Raw genomic sequence first — 22,114 nt, 5'->3', positions numbered from 1 at the left:
TATATATATATATATATATATATATATATATATATATTTGTGCACACACATTTGTGTGTCTGTGTTTGTCCCCCCAACATCGCTTGACAACCAATGCTGGTGTGTTTACATCCCCGTAATTTAGCGGTTTGGCAAAAGAGACCGATAGAATAAGTACTAGGCTTGCAAAGAATAAGTCCTGGGGTCGATTTGCTCGACTAAAGGCGGTGCTCCAGAATGGCCACAGTCAAATGACTGAAACAAGTAAAAGAGAGTAAAAGAGTATAACTCTAACAGGTAATGTTATTAGTAACAATGTACCTCAGATATTTAGGCAAACTATTAATACATTTTGCTTGTTTTTCTTAACATGGGGCTTAAAATGAAATTCTGAATAAACTTTAACGTGATAAAATTTTGATAGAAATTTTAATTTAAAAATGGCAAGTTTCATGCAATATGAGGTTGTATCAAGAGAGAACAATTAAATGTTATGGCAGCCAGTGTCTTGTTTCATTTTCTTCAACACTCTCTTAAAATAAGTCATGGCCCACTTTATAACGTGTGTGAGTGTTTGTACAAAAGCTGACGTGGTGGGCATATGTGCAAGAGAATGCATTTGCAAAAGAGAGTGCATGTGAGAAAAAAGCAGGTGATGAAGAATGTGTGTGCAAGTGTGTGTGCATATGTGTGTGTGTGTGCATATGTGTATGTGTGTTTGTGTGTGCATATGTGTATGTATATATGTGTATGTGTGCATATGTATGTGTGTATGTATGCATGTGTATGTGTGCATATATGTGTGTGTCTAAGGTAGTATGAGCATGCATTAGTATGTGCGTGAACAGAGAAATTTAAATGGAACTTACCAGGAAAATAACCAGGTGTAGCCTGTCCTATATACATATATATACCAATAAAACATAAAATTTCTCCAAGAGCATATAACCATTGTATGGAAAACATAACAATGATACAGATGAAGGTCTGAAAGAGAAGAATTTCATAAGAATAATTCAAATATTTGGTTACTCAATAACAACAGCTTCTTTAAATTTATTATACATTCATCATCACACCTTCAGTGGTATGATTATAGATTTAGTAATGTTTGTTTAGTGGCTTATTGATTGACTGATTTCTTACATTAGTACAGCACTTCAGATTTTTACAGTAAGCTTGTGAGATGTTCATACCTTTTTCAGTTCATTAGCAATGTAAGAAAATAAAACAAATAAAACAGTTGCATCAGGGGATTGAAACAGGATTACAGAATTGAATTGCACAGATTATGATGGTTTTGTAGGCAATTTTTAATGATTTTTATAAGTTCAGATGATATTGTATTGTTGCCAGAGTGGCTAGCTGGCTTCCGTGCCAGTGGCATATGTAAAAGGCACCATTCGAGCATGATCGTTACCAGCGTTGCCTTACTGGCACGTGAAAATACATTCGAGTGAGGTCATTGCCAGTACTGCCTGACTGGACCCCGTGCTAGTGTCATGTAAAAGCACCCACTACACTCTCGGAGTGGTTGGCATTAGGAAGGGCATCCAGCTGTAGAAACTCTGCCAGATCAAGATTGGAGCCTGGTGCAGCTATCTGGTTCGCTAGTCCTCAGTCAAATTGTCCAACCCATGCTAGCAGGGAAAGCGGACGTTAAATGATGATGATACAAGACAATCAGCCAAGAGGTTGGTGTTTCATATCTTGTGACTAGTAGTGTGCTGGGAGTATGGTCAAAAAATTCAACTCTGAAATAGTTCAATTCACTTAGATGTAAATAGATGCTACAAGTTAAGAGGAACACAACCCTTTAAGAAGTGGCAACTGGTGTAAAATTAATAGGTGGTTTGTTAACTTGCAATACTGATTTCAACTTCTGTCTGTCAGGAGAAAACCACTCCAGTGTCTCTCTCAGACCAGAGTTTCTGAATTATCTCAGCTTGGTTTAGTATTAGATCTGTATTCTGGTTCTGATTACTGGGAAAGATTTAAAAAAGTAAATCTCAAGATCAAATTCCTAGCCACTTTCTAAGTCTCTCCCAGTAATCAGAACCAGAATACAGATCTAATACTAAACCAAGCTGAGATAATTCAGAAACTCTGGTCTGCGAGAGACACTGAAATAGCTTTCCCTAGACTGACAGAAGTTGAAATCAGAATTGTGTTGAACTCACAGCTTAATTCTGGTAATTTTAGTAGCAAGCTGTAAGGGTTATATTTTCTTTTCTCTTAATCTATTCTGCTGCTGCAGAAAGGGAAGGTAGTCACTGTATGAGCAATTTTCGGTCCTTTATATCATTCTGTCCATTTCTGTACAAAGTCTCACAAGACTACATAACATTTTTGTGGAGAATATAAAATGACTCAATGCATTGACAAATTGAAAATATCAGCTTATCTATAACGAACCTGACTATAACATAACTGGAGAAAATTTCTGAGAAAATGTCCCAGTATTGAACAAAATGGTAAGAAACAAGACCTTTCAAGCTTGTAACATCAACAGAAAAAAATGCATTTAAAGAGAAAGAAAAGAGGAAGAGAAATTGACTTACACCTATTAAAGATATCCAACGGTTACATAGCAAAGAGTACCAGGATTGGGGTTGTTGATGAATTTCTGTATTGGGTCCTTTTTGGTCAACTGAAAATAAATGGCAAAATGTTAGGGTCAACTTCTGCTGGTAATGCTGAATTATTTATAGGATGATATATGATTTCTTGTGCTAATCAATTGGTATCCCAGCAATATTTCATTTCATAACATAGAGCACTGAAACTAAATACCACAAGGTATTTTGTTGATAGCTCTATTGTTTCTGTTTCTCACATATTCCTCTTTTGATGAATATAGTTATATACTAAATTTCACTTCACATGGACGTAAAAAGCACCATCCAAACGTGGCTGATGCCAGCACTGCCTTGACTGGTTTCTGTGCCGGTGGCACGTAAAAAGCACCAACCAATCATGTCTACTGCCAGCCTCCCTTGGCACCTATGCCGGTGGCACGTAAAAAGCACCTACTACACTCACAGAGTGTTGGCGTTAGGAAGGGCATCCAGCTGTAGAAACACTGCCAGATCAGACTGGAGCTTAGTGAAGCCTCCTGGCTTCCCAGACCCCGGTCAAACCGTCCAACCCGTGCTAGCACGGAAAACGGACATTAAACGATGATGATGATGATGATGATACTGCTCAACTAAGCTGATTACTCTAATAGACTAACTTAACACTGGTAACAGAATAATAATTTGCACTAAAGTGAGACTTAGCTTAAAATCTAAAATGACAGTAGAATGCAGTAAAGTTTACTAAACTTACAAATGATAGTTTATAAGTCATGGACAACCTTTTTCCATGAAGCAGACCGCATGATACTTGGCTCACCATCAAGCAGACTGCACTACTAAAAAACTTCAAAGTGATTTTTCATGGCACACCATTCAGAAAGAATGCAGTTTGTCCATGACTGGTTTATAATAATGACATTCCATAATCATGTATAAGATAGATGAAATAATTTACCATAGCATTGAATGTTTAGTTTGTTCATTTTTATATAAAATTAAGTAACAATGACTTATACCAGAGACTCTCAAACTGATAAATAGCAGCTCTCCAACCATATATTAGTTAAAGATATTTTTTCACCCAATTGACTGGAACTCTATTGATAGCAGTGATGAAGGTTCCAATAGATCAAATCAACAGAACAGCCTGCTTGTGAAATTAACATGCAAATGGCTGAGCACTCCACAGACACGTGTACCCTTAACATAGTTCTCAGGGAGATTCAGAGTGACACATAATGTGACAAGGTTGGCCCATTGAAATACAGGCACTACTAATTTTTCTCAGCTAAGTGGACTGGAACAACGTGAAATAAAGTGTCTTGCTCAAAAATACATGCCACTGGTAATCAAATTCATGACCTTACAATTGTAAGCTGAATACCCTGACCCCTAAGCCATGCACCTGTTAATAACAAGAAAATAAAACAGAGCTTGCTTCCATATAATTCTTCACTCTTCACTGAACAGGTTTAAAAAATTTTAAGCTATCTTTTATTAATCATGGCAATTTGAAGGCAGTGAGCAGGTAGAAGCATTAGCACGCTGGGCGAAATGCTTAGTGGTATTTCGTCTGTCTTTACGTTCTGAGTTCAAATTCTGCCAAGGCCGACTTTACCTTTCATCCTTTAGGAGGTCAATAAATTAAGTATGATTTGCATACTGGGGTCAATATAATTGACTGGCTCCCTCCCCGCAAAATTTCAGGCCTTGTGCCTAGAGTAGAAAAGATTAATCAGGACAATTTGTCCACACCTTTCCCGACCTTACAGTTTGCTCCTGCCATGAGAAACACAGGTTAAGAGAATGGGAATGATTGAGAGAAAAATATTTACTCATTGCAGGTTTTGGTTCCACTAAAAGTTTGGTTGTATCTCCTGCATCTTCTTTGGCATCAGTAACTTTATCTGCATTTTGCTTTTCTAAATGTCTGGTAGTTATATCAAAAACTGCTTCTTCAGGTGTAGTAGGAGAATTTTCATCCAACTGTTGCCTTGCAAGATGGTGTTGACCACGATGAGTGAGGCGTTCAGGGAAAAGTTTGTCTAAGTCAGTAGCAAAACGCTGGAAAGAATCTTTGTGTATAGTCTGTTGCTTAGCTTGGTGGGTGGAACCGTAATCTGATGATTCTTTACCGTCCAATTCTGATTTTAAAGTGTTCTCCACAGGCTTTACAGAGTACTTGGCATCTTGCTGCTGACGTCTGTCATAGCTCATTGCTAGTGCAAAGTAGGAATAACAAACAGCAGCGTAGGTGAACATGAAAGAGGTGGTGACAACTGGAGCCAAAGTATTTACATCACCAACAACAACAAACAGAAGAATCACTAATGTCACCACAACAAGAGCATAGACAGGAACCTTGTTAGCACCTTTCTGGAAATAGGGGAAAAAAATAACTAGTCAACAAATATCTACCAAAGGAACATAAATACAGAGACACACATACATACATACATATGCATGCATACAAACATACCCACACATGCATGCATACGCACACACACACATACATATATACATACATATGCATGCATACAAACATACCCACACATGCATGCATATACATACACATACATACATACATACATACATACATACACGCACATATACAAACACATACATACATATATTTACAATGGTTGATAGAATTATAAAGAATAGAAAAGTTTGGTATAAGAGTTGAATAAATAAATAATCTTTTGTTTTTTTTAATTTCTAATAAAATTTTAACATGAAATAAAGTAAGATGCTATCAGTATACCAGATTACAAATCACAAGGTTATGAACTCAAACCTTGCTGTATTACAATTCTCCATTCAACATAAATTATAGACACAAGTCCTATTTTACTGTTGAGGTTTTTGGAGACAGAAATATCCTTTAACTACAAATACAACAGCTCCAATAACTCATATACTAATATTCAAAATTTCAAATACCAATCCAATCATTTTAGGCTGTAAAACAATATTGTAAATAATTATATTAAAGAAGAAGAAATCAGGCTAAAATATAGAAGTTTTCAATATTGGAAATGCTCACCCCTTGACCAAGTAGTTTGATGGCAGGAATAACATTTTCATTGGCTATAGACTGGAGAATTCGGGGTGGCCCATATAAACTACCCATACATGAAGAAATTGAAGATATGTATAAACCAGCCAGAAAAAGAATTCCAATAACAGAAACCTGCAAGAATAGAATGAAATATTTTATTATTGTTACATTGACCAAATAAAATGCAAGATAGCACCTGTTTCCAAAAAGGTAAAACAATTCACTGAAGAGAGAAATAAAGGAAGTGGTTGATGTCTTATGAGTGAGCAATAACTATAGCCAGCTGCTGTTCTTTCATAATTAGATGCATCCATTAATGAGTGATTTTATTATTATTATTGCGATGTCAGTAATGAGTGGCTCTTTTCCAGCAATATCATTTGTTAATTACTGTGTAGGCCTTCCTCAGTCATTAAAATCAGGATTTTCTCAAGATTATAATATTTCTGTATTTTCTAAAATTTGCATCTACACAAATGTAAGTATTGAGCAAATCTCTCATCCATAAATATGAGGTTAACTGTCCAAAAAAATTATAATCTTTTTAACAATAATTTATCTGAGCCATTTGGAGACTTTTGAAAATTTCAATACGAGAATGTGAAGATATTCTTTTCTACTCTAGGTACAAGGCCCAAAATTTTTGGGGTGGGGGCCAGTTCATTAGATCGACCCAAGTACACAACTGGTACTTAATTTATCGACCCCAAAAGGATGAAAGGTAAAGTTGACCTCAGCAGAATTTGAACTCAGAACATAAAGACAGATGAAATACCACTAAGCATTTTGCCTGGTTTGCTAACATTTCTGCCAGCTCACTGCCTTGAGAATGTGAAGATATTGCAAATTAGAGAGATCAACTGCCACAACCTAAGAGCAATGGATTATTAATCTGATTCACTTTAAGACAGTGCTTGATTAAGCTGCATCCATTTAAACAGTTAATTAGTGAGATCAGATCAATATTCCTTTGAAAGCCCTTCGCTATTGATAAGATTAAAGTTGTTCAATTAGAGATTCTTTGAGTAGATGCTTGTCAAAAAATTGCAGAGGAATGCAATTCTATGAAGGACGACTTGATGTAAGTGTTCAGTGAGGGGTTTGGGACCAGGGCAAGATACAAAGGGGTCAGTATGATTTACATGTCTTGGCTGTGGTTGCATCACAGCACTAGTGTATTGGTCAATAGGCTGACAAATAATCAACTGGATCAGAACTGAAACTTTACGAATCAAATGAAAAAAAAATCCATACTCATAACTGATACTAAAGTGATTTATTAGCTTAAAGCAAACAGTATTTTAGTGTATTTCATATGACTTACCTTTTCTGCTATCATATAATAACCCTGAAGTGAAGCTCTTGTGCAGGTTGCCCCAAGAACAGTTGCAATAGCAACATATAAGAAGGTACTATCAAAAGAGAGAAGAAACCAAGTTAACAATACAGAATATTGAAAAAAGTAATGTTTGCATACAAAAATAATATAGAATTTGCATGATTTCTATGGATTTCCTGAGTTCTAATTGTTTGGTCAATGAAACTATCGACTCAGTTTGTAACGTAAGTAGCTGAGTATACCACAGGCACTTCTACTATTTATGTAATCCTTAGTATATGACAAAAGTAGGCCTTCTAAACTAAGGTCAAAATGGCATCTGAAAGTGTTTTATCTCTTACTTGTTTCCTTCATTGGACTGCAGTCATGCCAGGGCACTGCCTTGAAGGGTTTAGCCAAACAAATTAATCCCAGTTCATATTTTTAAGCTCAGTACTTATTCTATTGGTCTCTTTTAACGAAATGTTAAGTTACAGGAATGTAAACAAACCAACACTGGTTGTCAAGCATTGGTAGGACTCAAAGACACAGACACATTAATACATATATACATACATACATTATGGCTGCTCCCTCGTTATTGAGTATGGCCATTGCACGAAGCTTAACTGTTACTGGTCCTGTGATCGACTGTGACTTTTTAGCCCAGCTAAAGATCTACAATGTCTTGTACAGAATTGGCAACTAATACCTTTACCAGTAATAGCCGGCTGTAGTTGTAACTGGGCTTCATGTACCTTTGCATGTCGTTTAAGTCCTCCTGCCAAATTACACTCTCTTCCACATGCCCGACAGATATGATTAGTATGGTATGTTACACCACCACCAGTGGCCAGGTTGTCACTCATCTGTCTCACTTTATGACTATGAAGATGACATACATACATACACACACACACACACATACATACATATCAGTAGTTCATATACATGAAAAAGGAACACACTCTAAAACGTTAGAGCAGTAGTATATTTAGCAGGTTGTTTGTTATGGCAGGTCAGAGAGTGACAATTGGTTTTACACTTATAAAGCTCTTAGCTGTATAGGCAACTTGTCTGGCTCAAATGGCCAGAGGTACATGAGCTCCTTACAACTGAAGAGAGGAAAACGTCATAGTCAGTGAATTTTATAAACCAAAAAATTGAACTTGATGAGTCAGCTATACATCTAAGCACTTTGTGGGAGCAAAACCAAAAGTCACTCTCTGACCAGCCATAATAAACAACCTTCTAAGTACACACACTCACACACACATACATACATACATACATACATACATAAACACAATGATTTTCTTTCAGTTTAGATGAAAGGCAAAATGGACCTCAGCAGCATTTGAACTCAAAACATAAAGAGCTGGAAGAATAGCATTTTGTCTGGCGTGGTAACAGCTCTGTCAGATAGCCAACAATTTAGCTAATAATGAAACCTGTTATTTAGAAGGAAGGAAGGAAAAGGAAGAGGGAGGGAGGCGGGAGGGAGGGAGGCGGGAGGGAGGGAGAGAAACAGACAGAGTGAGAGACAAAGGAAGAAAGAAAGAAAGAAAGAAGGGAATATTCATTGTTTACTTACGAAACTCCTAAAGCTGAGAGAGTGCCTGTTGGAATGTTATTGAAAGGATCATGAAGGTCACCACTCATATTAATGCCGGCCAATATTCCAGTGACCGTAGAAAAGAATAAGCCCATGATGGTAAAAAATGATTCTCCCTCTAAAAAGTCAGACTGGCTGTTGTTGTTCAGATTTGAAGCTAAATAGCCCAATACACCATTTGCTATAAAAATATAAAAAAGCAGCATGGACATTATATTTTAATAATAATAATAATGAAATTATTGTATACAGTGCTCAGGTGCACCACAACTTGTCAGAAAGTGCATATAAAGTACATGCAGTAATGTAGAAATGTCTGGAAAGCGAACAATGTATGAGTCAGATGATAGAATAAAAGGGTAAAGACCCCCTTTGGTCATGAATGACCATGGGATTGCACCTAGAAAGTTCCCCTCTGAGGCACAAATCCGAGGAAGGTTATTCTATCATTTTAGATTTTTAAAAATGATAGAAATAAGAAAACTAGATACAAAAGATAAAAAGATTAACTATTTTTAAAAATTCTCTGTAGGGATATATTTTTACTCCAGCCCTAAAATAATTTTGGAGTTATAACCATATTAAGTCTCATCTTCAATGCTGTAAAAATCATCTTTTCTTTTATGTATATTTGTGGGTGTGTGTATGAAAGTACATGACTCAGTGGCTAGAGCATTAGGCTCACAATCATGAGGTAGTGAGTTTGATTCCCAGACCGGGCTGTGTCTTATGTTCTTGAGCAAGACACTTTATTTCACGTTGCTCCAGTTCACTCCGCTGCATCGGCCTTTGCCTTTCCTTTGGATAACATCACTGGTGTGGAGAAGGGAGGCTGGTATGCACGGACAACTGCTGGTCTTCCATAAATAACCTTACTCGGACTTGTGCCTCGGAGGGGAACATTCTAGGTGCAATCTCATGGTTATTCATGACCAAAGGGGATATTTACGCTTTTATTTTAGTAAGGAACTCTGCACATCCTTATGTCAGGGTCCAAGGTTATAGTTTATAACCTTGGACCCTACCACATGAATGCACAGTTTCTTACTAATCTAAACAATATTTTTAACCTGGTATACTAACAGAGATTATAAAGTATTTTGCCCATAGATAATCCCTCATTAATAACTAACTATATACACACACATATATATATATATATATACTAATCAGGAGATAATATTCATGTTTGAATATTTATATAGACATTTATATTGCTATTATTATCAAAGGCAATATAAATAGATGATAATAACAGCAACATTAATATAGGTGGTTGCATGCCTAAAATAGCATTATATAGCTATAGAATTAAAATTATATCAATCATAAGGATGTATATATACGTCTATCTGCTAGAAATGAGAGTTAAAACCCACGTTTAAACCATCAAAATAACACTGAAAACAATAACAGAATCTGTTGTTGTTTTCAGTGTTATTTCAATGGTTTAAACGAGAGTTTTAGCTCTCATTTCTAGCAGGTAGACATATACATCCGTCCTTATGATATATATATATATATATATATATATATTAGACACACATATGCATGGTCAGACATATCTATATATATATGTATGTGCATGGTGTATTATGTGTATACCTTTAAATATTGTGACATATAACTGTCCCCAGAGCACAAAATAAAATATAGTACAACTCTAAGACGACATGATTATGCAGCTGTAGCACACTATAAATATTGTTGTTCAATTCTTACTTTATGAAATTTGAACAAAAAAATCCAATTTTAATATAGGCAATATCTAGTGCATTACGTCAAACATATATAAATTTTCCCAAATCAATATTATGTTCTGCTCACGAACGATTTTACAGATACCCTTTATAAGAAATCAACTTACTATCGGCCAAAATACAACAGGTCACATATGTTCTTTGACCTACAGCTATATTTTCAATACAATCACTGGCTAACTAAAGATACTGGCTATGTATTTCATAATGATCACAAATCATGGTTTTAGTAGAATTATAATAATTCTTTTAAAGTGAAATCTTCAAAAAGTACTCTTTAACATAAGTTTTGAGAATATTTATTCTCTTGCAGTTTGATGTATTTTTGACCTAATCAACAGCACAACTTTTGTTGTATATGCATAGTTGTGACCTCAACCAAAATACTTCTGCTACTGATACTACTACTACAACTACAATAATAATAATAATATCAACAATAACATCAATAGCAACAACAATAACAATAATAATCCTTTCTACTATGAGCACAGAACCTGAAATCTTGGTGGGAGGTGTGCTAGTCAATAACATTGACACCTAGTGCTGGACTGGTACTTTATTTTATCAACCCTGAAGGGATGAAAGTCATATTCAACCTTTGCATATTTTGAACTCGGAATGTAAAGAGCCAGAATCAATGCCACAAAGTATTTTGTCCAACACAATAACAATTCTTCTAGCTTGATGCCTTATTAGTATTACTGATAATGATAATAACAACAATAATAATAAATTCTCTGGGACTTTGACTTCCAGACAGACAAGGTATTAGAGCATTGAAAGCTGGGTATAGTAACCTTTAGGAGGGACAAACAAGAGTGCCTAACAATTGACGTGGCAGTGCCAGGAGATCAACTTATCATCATGAAAGAAAAAGAAAAGATTGATAAATATGTAGACCTGAGAATTGAAATCGCTAAGATGTGATAGCTACGAGAGTCAAACAAAGGTTATCCTTATTGTCATTGGAGCATTGGGTTCAATACCATCCAATCCGAAAAAGTATCTGAAAACTTTAGTAATAGCCTACAACCTAGGTGTATTGCAAAAGTTTGGCATTACTTGGAACTGCACGCATATTGCGTAAAGTACTGTCTGTCTGAGGTCCTTGTTGTGACTTGACAAACAATACAAACCCCTGGTTGACACAATATCTTCAATCAACAACCTCACGATATTGTATACTAATAGTGAAGAAGAAGAAGAAGAAGAAGAAGAAGAAGAAGAAGAAGAAGAAGAAGAAGAAGAAGAAGAAGAAGAAGAAGAAGAAGAAGAAGAAGAAGAAGAAGAAGAAGAAGAAGAAGAAGAAGAAGAAGAAGAAGAAGAAGAAGAAGAAGAAGAAGAAGAAGAAGAAGAAGAAGAAGAATAATAATAATAATAATAATAATAATAATAATAATAATAATAATAATAATAATAATAATAATAATAATAATAATAATAATAATAATAGTAATAATAATAATAATAATAATAATAATAGTCTCAAGTTTTGGCACAAGGCCAGCAACTTCAGGAGAGGGCAAGTTGATTACATCGACACCATAGTTCAACTGGTACTTATTTTATCGACTCCCAAAAGGGTGAAAGGCCAAGTTAACCTTGGCAAAATTTGAACTCAGAATGTAAAGATGGATTAAATGCTAAGCATTTTGTCCGGTGCACTAATAATTCAGCCAGCTGACCATCTCTGTAGTAATAAAATTCCTTTCTACTATATACACAAGGCCAGCAATTTCAGTAAGGTGTTGGATAAGTTTATTACATCAACCCCCAGTGCTGAACTGCTGCTTGTTTTATTGACCCTGAAAGGATGAAAGGCAAAGTTGACCTTGGTGGAATTTGAACTCAGAACGTAAAGACGCATTAAATACCGTTAAGCATTTTGTGAGGATGATAATGATACTGCCAGCTCACTGCCTTTCAATGATAATAATAATCCTTTCTACTGTAGGCAGAAGGCCTGGAATTTGGGGGAAGGGAATAAGTCAGTTACATTAACCCCAGTGCATAACTGGTACTTACTTAATCGACCTCAGAAGGATGACAGGTAAAGTCAGCCTTGGTGGAATTTGTACTCAGAACGTAACGATGGATGAAATGCCGCTAAGCGTTTTGCCTGACCTGCTAACAATTCAGCCAGCTCAATAAGAATAATAATAATAATAATAATTGTTTCTAATTTAGGAACAAGGTCAACAATTTTGAAGGGAAGGGTTAGTCAATACCATTGACTCCAGCACTTCACCCGTTCATTACTTCATTGACCTCAAAAGGATAATTAACCCAGTAGATTTTACTGACACCAGAGAAATAGTTGAAAGGCAAAGCCACCCTTGGTAGGATTTGAAATGAGAATGCAAAGAGCTGAAGAAAAATATCAAAAAGCATTTTGTCTGATGCTTTAACAATTCTGCCAATCCACTACCACCTTAATAATAATTGTTTGTAACATAGACACAAGGCCAACAATTTTAAGTGAAGAAACTAAGTTGATATCATCAACCCCTAATATTTTATTGAGGGGTCAACAGGATTTGAAATGTCATCATCATAATCATTGTTCGACCGTGGTCTAGACAATGGAATTTACTATGTTACGCCAGACTTCACAGTCCATCATAGCATTACGGAGGTCCTGTTGCTGGATGCCTGTATCCCTGGAAATTACATCAGGGTAGGAGAGTGTGCGCCCTTTGGTATCGCAAGCAGATGGCTTTCAGAGGAGAAAAGTAGAAATTACCTCGTTTTCAGCTCTACAACAATGTCCAGCAAACTGGACTCTTCTAATGTAAAGAACCAGAAGAAATACTACAAAGTTTGTTTTTTTCTCTAATGCTCCAACAATTTTACTATTTTGCCATGTTTAAATTGTTTCTAACATAGACACAAGGCCAGCAATTTTGAGAGAAAGGATGGTAAATGAGAATTAAAACATTTGGTATTACCTGGATCTGTGTGGACAAAGGATCCAACTAAGAAATCCATCACTGATAGGAAAATAATAACCAGCAACACCAACTGAACTCGAATCACCCATTTAACACCTGCTACATTAATACCTATTGGTGATAAAAAGAGAAAGAGGTAGATATAGGTAGACATATGGCTTTAATTATAGGGTTTTTTCTTCACACTCACCTATTAAAATCAATATTTATTTTTCTGGTCATAAATACATGCATATATATATATATATATATATATGACCAAACAGATACCAAAGAGGTTTGAGTTGGTCTATGTCAACAAGACTAATATTATGTAGTAAAATCAATAAAAAGAGTACAGTGAATTTTCTGTGAGGAGTGGAAAATCCAGCCGTTTGGATGATGTCTTTCTTGAAGGAAAATTTGGACAGAGAGAAATAAATTAGATAACAGAATTTTACATACTAGACACACACACACACACACACACACACACACATGCATACAGTTACATTGGCTATAAAAAATATATTCAAGTCATCCCATAAGTTCTGTGTGATTTTACCTTTTTTAAAATTGAATGAAATTTAATAGCATTTTAGAATGTGTAATGGAATTAAAAATTATTTTTATGCATTTGTGTACATTTAAACTAATTAAATATCATTTTTCAGAATAATAGAATTAAAATTTCTTTGATTAAAACCCTTTCTAACATGGAAGTATCCAAAGAGCATTTGAGGCACTTAATTACTTTATGAATACAAAAAAAAAGGAAACTCTGCATCCTAAGTGACTCGAAACATACACTCAGTTTATAGGAAAGAATGTTTGAATGAAAGAACTTGCAGAAGGCAAAATTCAGAAGTGGAAATTTCAGTCTTGAAGATGAAGATTGAACAGGACGTCCTGTTGAGTTTGATGATAAGCACCTTGAGGCATTACTTGAATATATATATATATATATGACAGGCTTCTTTCAATTTCCATCTACGAATTCCACTCACAAGACTTTGGTCAGCCTGTGGTAATAGTAGAAGACACTTGCCAAAGGTGCCATGCAGTGGGACTGAACTAAGAACCATGTGGTCGGGAGGCAAGCTTCTTACTACATAGCCATGCCTGATCCTATATATATATACATATATACATATATATATATATATATATATATATATGGTGAAATGTACATAGAGAGCAAATGATATAAAATGCATCTTGTGTTCATCATAATTTTTTCCCAAATTTCCTTTGTTTACCATAACTAGTAATAATGCTAAGTACAGTGGTAACCACACCACTTTATAGGAAGTAGAGAGGGTGATGATGCTCTATGTGGAGCACTAAATTCACCAGTAGCAACTGTACATCATACTGTACACACAAGAAACTGCAATAAACACACACACTGTCTCTTCAAACTTCAATGACTTACTGCACTACTTACTGATTATTACATACACAGACAGCCACAATGCATGAGATGATTTATATAAAATAACATTGCTTACCTAAAAGCAGCAGCACAACAGCAGTAGCAATCCCTCGTGCAATCCATGGATTAGAGTCTTCCATTAAACCCATAATGGATTCTCCAAAACCCATTACTGATAAGGAGCAACCAGCAGCCTGTAATAGAGTTATTAATTGATAATTTTCTAACTCATATTCTGTACATAGAGTGTAGAGATGTTTGACATTTCTTATTTACAATCATCATCATCATCATCATTTAACGTCCACCTTCCACGCTAGCATGGGTTGGACGATTTTGACTGAGGGCTGGCAAACCAGACGGCTGCACCAGGCTCCAATCTTGATCTAGCAGAGTTTCTACAGCTGGATGCTCTTCCTAACGCCAACCACTCCAAGAGTGTAGTGGGTGCTTTTTATGTGCCACTAGCACGGGGCCAGTCAGGTGGTACTGGCAATGACCTCGCTGGAATCTTTTTACACATGCCACCGGCACAGGTACCAGTAAGGTGAAGTTGGTAATGATCATGTTTGAATGGTGCCCTTTTACGTGCCACTGGCATGGAGCCAGCCAGTATTTTCTTTATCATATGGCATGGTGCCTGTTGTTATTTCTTGTTGTTTGTATTTGTAATTCTGTACCGTGTTCTTCTTTTTTTTGTTTGGTTGGTTGCTATTTCTAGCACATTGATTGACCATGAAGATTTGGCAGTTATTTCTAGCATACCAATTGACTCTCTCTAAGTTTGTTGCAGTTTCTCCCTTTAAGAATTGTTACCTCATGAACTGAAAAAAATTCTATCCAAAGTAGAAATTCAAATTGATAATTACCTGTGAGAAGCAATACATTACACCAACACTGCCACCAATTCTGCCTCCAAGTACATGTGAGATGAGGAAGTAGACTCCTCCACCATCCATCTTACACCGCTCGCATACTCCAATGGCACTCAGGGACACAATTAAAACAACTCCCGATGAAAATAAAATAACTACAATAGCCAACCAAATCCCAGTATTGCCCTGAAAGAAAGAAATTTTTTTATTACAATTTTCATTCCAATGAGGTCGTATTTTATTTCTGAAAGACAGAATTTGAAATAAAGAGAAAAACTAAGATGATAATCCCACACTTTTTGTTCACTGTTTGGCATCTCTTTCTGAATGTATACATGTGTCGGGTATTAGGTTTTTAGAAACAAATGTGTTTACTGCAAGATATTCTTGTTACCTATGTCCACTGAAGTATGGAAGTAAAAACAAAACCTTTTCTTCTTTATTCAGCCAAGCAAATTGTTGTAAAACCACAGTAATAAGCCAATCAATGATGTATATACATTAAGTATGATACATAGATGGCTATTGAAATACAAGCTATAATAACAGTACAACACAATAGCAGTAGTAGGATTTGAACTTCTGACTATATGGTCAATCGTTTGGCATCTTAGCCTTACAGCTAATAATAATAATGTGATGTATATGACTGTGAACTAGTGCTTAACTAGTGAGTTCCAGTTGTACTGCAGTTGTTGACTTACATCACTATGCAAAGTGTTTGACTACATCATAACAGGTTTTGCATAAATTTCACGAGTGGTTAGAAATAACAAAAGTTCTATGAATATGAACAATTGCTAATACAATAACTAATCGATTCGTGTTGAAATTGAAAGACAATAAAAACACAGGAAACAAATTGTTTCCTTTGTCCAGTCTTATGAGAGAGTGTGTATAATCAAATATTTTGAGTCAGGTATATTACTGGTATATATTTTATTCCAGAATAAATGAATGAATGAATGAATGAATGAATGAATGAATGAATGAATGAATGTATGTATGTATGTATGTATGTACATACGTATGTGTGTATGTATGTATAGTTGACTCCATGTTACTGGACTTATATTTTACTCTTAAAATCCATAGCTTTGTGTAGAAGGAGATGATTAAGAGGAGAAAATTATTCGCATGTGTCTTTGTATTATACAGTCATCATCATCATCATCATCATGGTTGTATCATCATCATCATCATCATCATCGTTTAATAATAACTCATATTCACAATTGAGACATCACAGAAATATTTAATATATTTCTTAGTCATTGAGAAGGTTTTAAACCATTGCAGTTCTGGTTCTGAATAAATAATATTAATAAAGCCATAAAAGCCACCATAAGACAGGATAGCAGTGCACAAGGAAAAAACAATTATAATTCCATTTTTCAGACATACATTTAATGTGATTGATTTTCTTGGTTATAGGGTAAATACCATAAAGTAACATGTATTGGTTTAACACATTGACAAAAGGGTACTTTCCTATTTTTTCTTTTTATTAAAGGATTAATAAATAAACTATTTCACTTGTGAGATGGGTGTAATAGATGATTGGCAGGTTTTCAGAATAATAGTTATCATTACCTCAAGGAGTAAAGTACCGGTAAAAATTTACCAGAAAAGTGTATGAAAATGGATGGTGAAAATGATAAATATTAAAAAGTTCTTTTACAGCTGGAAACAATCTCCCAATTCTTTATCTTTTTCTTTCTCCATGAGGTAGTGATAGCTATTCTGAAAGTCATTGATCAATTATTACACCTGTAATAGTTGATTTCTTATTTATTAATCCTTTAGTAAATCTAAAATTGACTATCAATAATAGGGAAGTACCAACAAAGACCACAAGTTGTTAAAGGAGAAGCATAATAAATTTAAATTGATCCAAGTAATTATCTGGTATTTATTTTATCTCAAAAGAATGAAAGGCAAAGTCAGTGACAACAGAATTTAAACTGAATGTAAAGACACAAAATTAAATACTGCAAGACATTTTAAGTCCATCGTTCAATCATTTTTGAAACTTCCCTGTCAGCTAATAGATATTGATATTAAATGGTTACATGAGTTTGAACAGTGCTGTTCTGATTAACAAATGATTAATGATAGTTATAAATCATGCTACAGCTGAACAAAGAGTCAGAGCTAAAATAATGAAATAATTATGCAAGTTCTGTTTAATTTTTGTCAAATGGGATTGATCCTGGTGTTATGAAAAAGCAAAGTAGTAAAAACTGTCTATTGACTAAAGTATTTGGGAAATTATTCTGTGTACTTCGGTCATGATAGATATTTGTATTCAACTCAAATTATATTACAATACATTACAATGTAAAGAAAAGCAGTGAGTTGGCAGAATCGTTAACATGCTGGACAAAATTCTCAGCAGTATTTCTTCCAGCTTTTTACATTCTGAGTTCAAATACAGCCAAGGTTGATTTTGCCTTTCATTCTTTCAGGGTTAATAAAATAAAGACCAGTTGAATATTGGGGTCAGTGTAAATTGATTTTTCCCTTCTATCAAAATTTCAAGCCTGTAGTAGAAAAAAAAATTATAATGTAAAGAATGTGAAAACCTCCCAAGCTTGTAGTTTAGGTTTTTTAAGCTAATGAAAGATAAATCTCTTTCAAGACAGGATTCCTGTATAATATCCTTGACAGGTGAGATGAGGTAATATAAAATAAAGTATTCTGTTCAGAAACATAATGAAATACTTGAAGCTAATTTGAACTCATATGAGCAGCTGGTTTAATATCTTGTCTACTGAGCTATTAATGATCTCTTTAATTTCTTGGTCATCCTTTCCTTTTGAAGATGACCAAAATGGCAGCTTTTAACTACTAGCAGCATTTCTTAAAAGAGCATCAGCAATGAAGGATACAGTTGCATAGTGACCAGAAAATTGCACCTGCTACTACTTATATTACTTGTGATAGACTTGGGATTATAATAAAAGAGAGCTGTGCTGGACAGACAGCCTCATTCATTCATTCCTGACTTCCTGGCCCAGTGACAAGGTGAGCTGAGACAACTAGAGATACACAAGGGATTCAGTAGGATGATCAAGGCAATAGGCATGCCTCTCTAAAGTATGCATCTCACTTTGATGTTGGTAAGTATTGTCTCTTCAACAGTTGAAGTTTGACCACCAGTGGCTGAGTTTCCTCTGCAATATCTGCTAGAAATCTATTCTTCACAATCACCTGAAGAATTTCATATGTTTAAAACCCATCCGTTACTTTCATCTTACTCTAACCAGCCAGCTAATGCCTGTGCACAGGAGGTAGTAGACTGATACAGTTTATGGGGCTACAAGTGAGTCATGAATGTGTGGTGGTAGCTACTGACTGATGAGCTGTCCTGAGAAGGAATTAGCAAGAACCCTACCAAAACATTGCTCCTTTCCAACATCCCATACCTCTTAATGTAAGATAGCTCTGATTATAGATCAACAATACTTTGTAGTATCATAAGAAAAGACTAACTACAACCATTATGAATAGAGAGATCATTCTCATGTGTCATGATGTTTAGTTGTCATTAATTTTTAAAAAAAATTTTATACTGGTTATAGTATACTGGTTATAGTATACTGGTTATAATATCTTATTGATTGCTTTTTATTGAACTGCAAAGTTAAGGGACATAAAAGGGACCATAGAAACAACAACACTGTTTTTTTTTTAGGTTGGTGTTAATATGAACACACAAAATACCAACACATGTATGCACACACAAACACAGACACAGACACATATGATAGGCTTTAGTACAGTTTCCATGTACTAAATTACACTCATGAGGCTACAGAAGAAAATACTTATGCAAGGTACCAAGCAATCAGATGAAACCTGAAAACAAGTGGTTATGAAGTGAACTTCTCAAATACACATCCACATTTGTACCTGAGAGATGTGACAAATTTATAGAAGTAAAGAAACCAATCTTACCACAATCCATCCCATTCGCAGAAAGATAACAACTCCAAGTAAGTTGATAAGACAGGATGTAAAAACACCATCCCAAGTCCCAAATAGAATGGGTTCTGAGATGAAAAAATTGGCTTTCCACCATGGTTTATGGGATAATTGCTGAAAAAAGGAAAGAAAATATACATATATATAATTATACTAAAGAATATTTGCAATAATAATGGTTTGTAACAAGCAAAAGGCCCTTCAGTTTGGTGGGTCAGTACAACTGGCTGAACTGATCTCAGTTCATATACTTAAGAGGATGGAAAAATAGAGCTATAATATTTTGTCTCAGAGAAACTTCCTAAAGAGACTTGTATGTTAAAATACACACCAGTCTCTCAGACAGACCAGTGTCACAGCATTATAAATGTTATTCACATCACTAATTTAATCTAATGATGTTTCAAATGAATATATTGATAAAATCATTTGAAAATGAGTATCAGATTGATGGAAAGAGACTTTGGAATATTGCAATATTTGTGCTGTTCCCTAGAGCATTAGATTAGAATAGATTAGATTAGATGGAACTTGCTACTCTTGATGTGAGGATCAGATATTTAAATGAATGTCACTGATTCAGTTTGCTTTAATTTCCATCATGACCATCACCACAAAAATAAGAAGAGTAAACATTAAAAAAAAAGCAATAGAAAAAATGTGAAGGAAAAAGAAGCAATTCCTTCTATGGTGGACCAAGAGACTGTTTAGCAGATGATGGGATATGACCTGTCAACTTCTCAGCTTAGTATGCAAGCACTCAACCAACAAGACTAGATGTGACTCAACAAAACTATGGCATATTAAAAAAAAAATAGTTTTTGCTAACTGTTCTGTTAAAAGCTGGTAGTAATTGCTATACATGATATCTGAGTTACTGCTGTAAGTGTGCAATAATTTAGTAATTGTTAATTTGCAATTGGAGAACAAGCAGTGGAATTTCACAATGACTAATTACAATTTTCAGGGTTACTATACCATTGTATACATAACTAGTAGAATGACAAGTTACACATTCATTATAAATGTTCTGCACAACTGGTTGTATGGTTAAGCAGCTAAACTGTTGGTTTAATAGGTAAGGCAATTATTGCTTCACAGCGTTATATGGTGTGGCATGAAATTGAAGCTGTTGAATGTCCTTCAGACATTTTCATTATTTTATTTATAGTGAAATTTCAATTCCTGATTGAGCCATTAACTTATCAGGTTTTTTGCTTTTTTGAAATGTTTTATGGACACAATAGTTGCTTGCTAATTAAGAAACCATTGTAGCAGCAGTAATAGTAAGAGTAGCAGACATTATCAACTGCCAAAAGTTTTATATCTATTTAATCATATCTTTTATATCGTACTTGTTTCACTCACTGGACTGTGGCCATGCTGGAGCGCTGCTTTAATACCCAGTACTTATTTTTTAAAGTCTGGTACTAAATCTATTGGTCTCTTTGCCAAACCACTAAGTTACAGGGATGTAAACAAACCAAAACCCGTTGACAAAGAGGTAAGGGGACATGCGCAAAGACACTCACACAAATATATATAGAGAGAGGTGGGGAGACATATACACACACACACACACGATGGGTTTCTTTCAATTTCCATCTACCAAATCCTCTCACAAGCCTTTGGTCAGCCTGAAAGCTATAGTAGAAACATTTACCCAAGGTACCATTCAGTAGAAGTGAACCCAGAACCATATGGTTCTGAAGCAAACTAAGTTCTTATCGCACAGCCATGCCTGAAGACATACAACATAGATTTGTCTTTTTAACTATTATTAGTAATGATATGCTACTCTTGTTAAAAAAAACTCTACTAAAGGTACCCACAGTACCTGGTGGTGGTTGTTCAACCAGGCAACAGATTAAGTTTACCACACAGGTAGGCCATGGTGGGATTTGGATTCAGGATGCAAAGAACCAGAACAATACCACAAGGCATCCAATGTTATTACAGTTTTGTCTTAGATTCACTGCCTTAAATAATCCTGTTTCAGCAACAGTAACAACACCAAATGTAATACAGGGCAAAACAAACAAACAAACAAATGCAAGTAAGATCTGTGTTTTAATAGTGCTCCAGCATGGCTACAATTAAGGGTTTAAAGTTTCTCAGGAACCAAAGAAATAATATTGATTTCTAAGGTATAGTCATGGCTGTGTGGTTAAGTTTGCTTCCTAACCACATGGTTCTGGGTTCAGTCCCACAGTATAGCATCTTGTACAAATGTTTTCTATTATAGCCCCAGATCAGCCAAAGCCTTGAGAGTGAATTTGGTGGATATATATTGTGTGGAAGCTTATCATATATGAATATATATGTTTATGTATGTGTAAATATGTGTATGTTTGTGGCTCCTTGTCTTGACTTTGTATGATAGTTACAAATGAGTATCACTGTCAGACAAGCAGTGTTGACCATATCCACTCTTCTGTGAAAACATGTCTGGCCATGGTGAAATATTAGTTTGCTTGGAAACAAAGGAAGGTTGGTAACAGGAAGAGCATTCAGCCAAAGAAAATCTGCTTCAACAAACTCCACGCAAGCGTGAAAAAGTGGATGTCAGGAT

The 22,114-nt window shown here is 35.1% G+C and overlaps 1 protein-coding gene across 2 annotated transcripts in view; it reads right to left on the bottom strand.

Annotated features, from left to right (window-relative positions):
- Positions 1–22,114, bottom strand: part of LOC115210953 (solute carrier family 12 member 8) — a 91,171-nt gene that overhangs the window by 3,155 nt on the left and 65,902 nt on the right. For both annotated transcript variants that reach the window (XM_029779750.2, XM_029779751.2), the window contains exons 3-12: positions 19,516–19,656; positions 15,550–15,741; positions 14,757–14,874; positions 13,264–13,377; positions 8,532–8,733; positions 6,944–7,031; positions 5,605–5,751; positions 4,394–4,934; positions 2,541–2,629; positions 849–966 (exon numbers count right to left, since the gene is read on the bottom strand). In XM_029779750.2, coding sequence (XP_029635610.1) covers positions 849–966; positions 2,541–2,629; positions 4,394–4,934; positions 5,605–5,751; positions 6,944–7,031; positions 8,532–8,733; positions 13,264–13,377; positions 14,757–14,874; positions 15,550–15,741; positions 19,516–19,656 — 1,750 coding nt within the window. The remainder of the gene's footprint in view (positions 1–848; positions 967–2,540; positions 2,630–4,393; positions 4,935–5,604; positions 5,752–6,943; positions 7,032–8,531; positions 8,734–13,263; positions 13,378–14,756; positions 14,875–15,549; positions 15,742–19,515; positions 19,657–22,114) is intronic.

Source organism: Octopus sinensis, linkage group LG4 (genome assembly GCF_006345805.1).
Source record: "Octopus sinensis linkage group LG4, ASM634580v1, whole genome shotgun sequence".
In the NCBI taxonomy this organism is placed as follows: Eukaryota; Metazoa; Mollusca; class Cephalopoda; order Octopoda; family Octopodidae; genus Octopus; species Octopus sinensis.
This window is presented reverse-complemented; position numbering and strand designations above follow the sequence as displayed.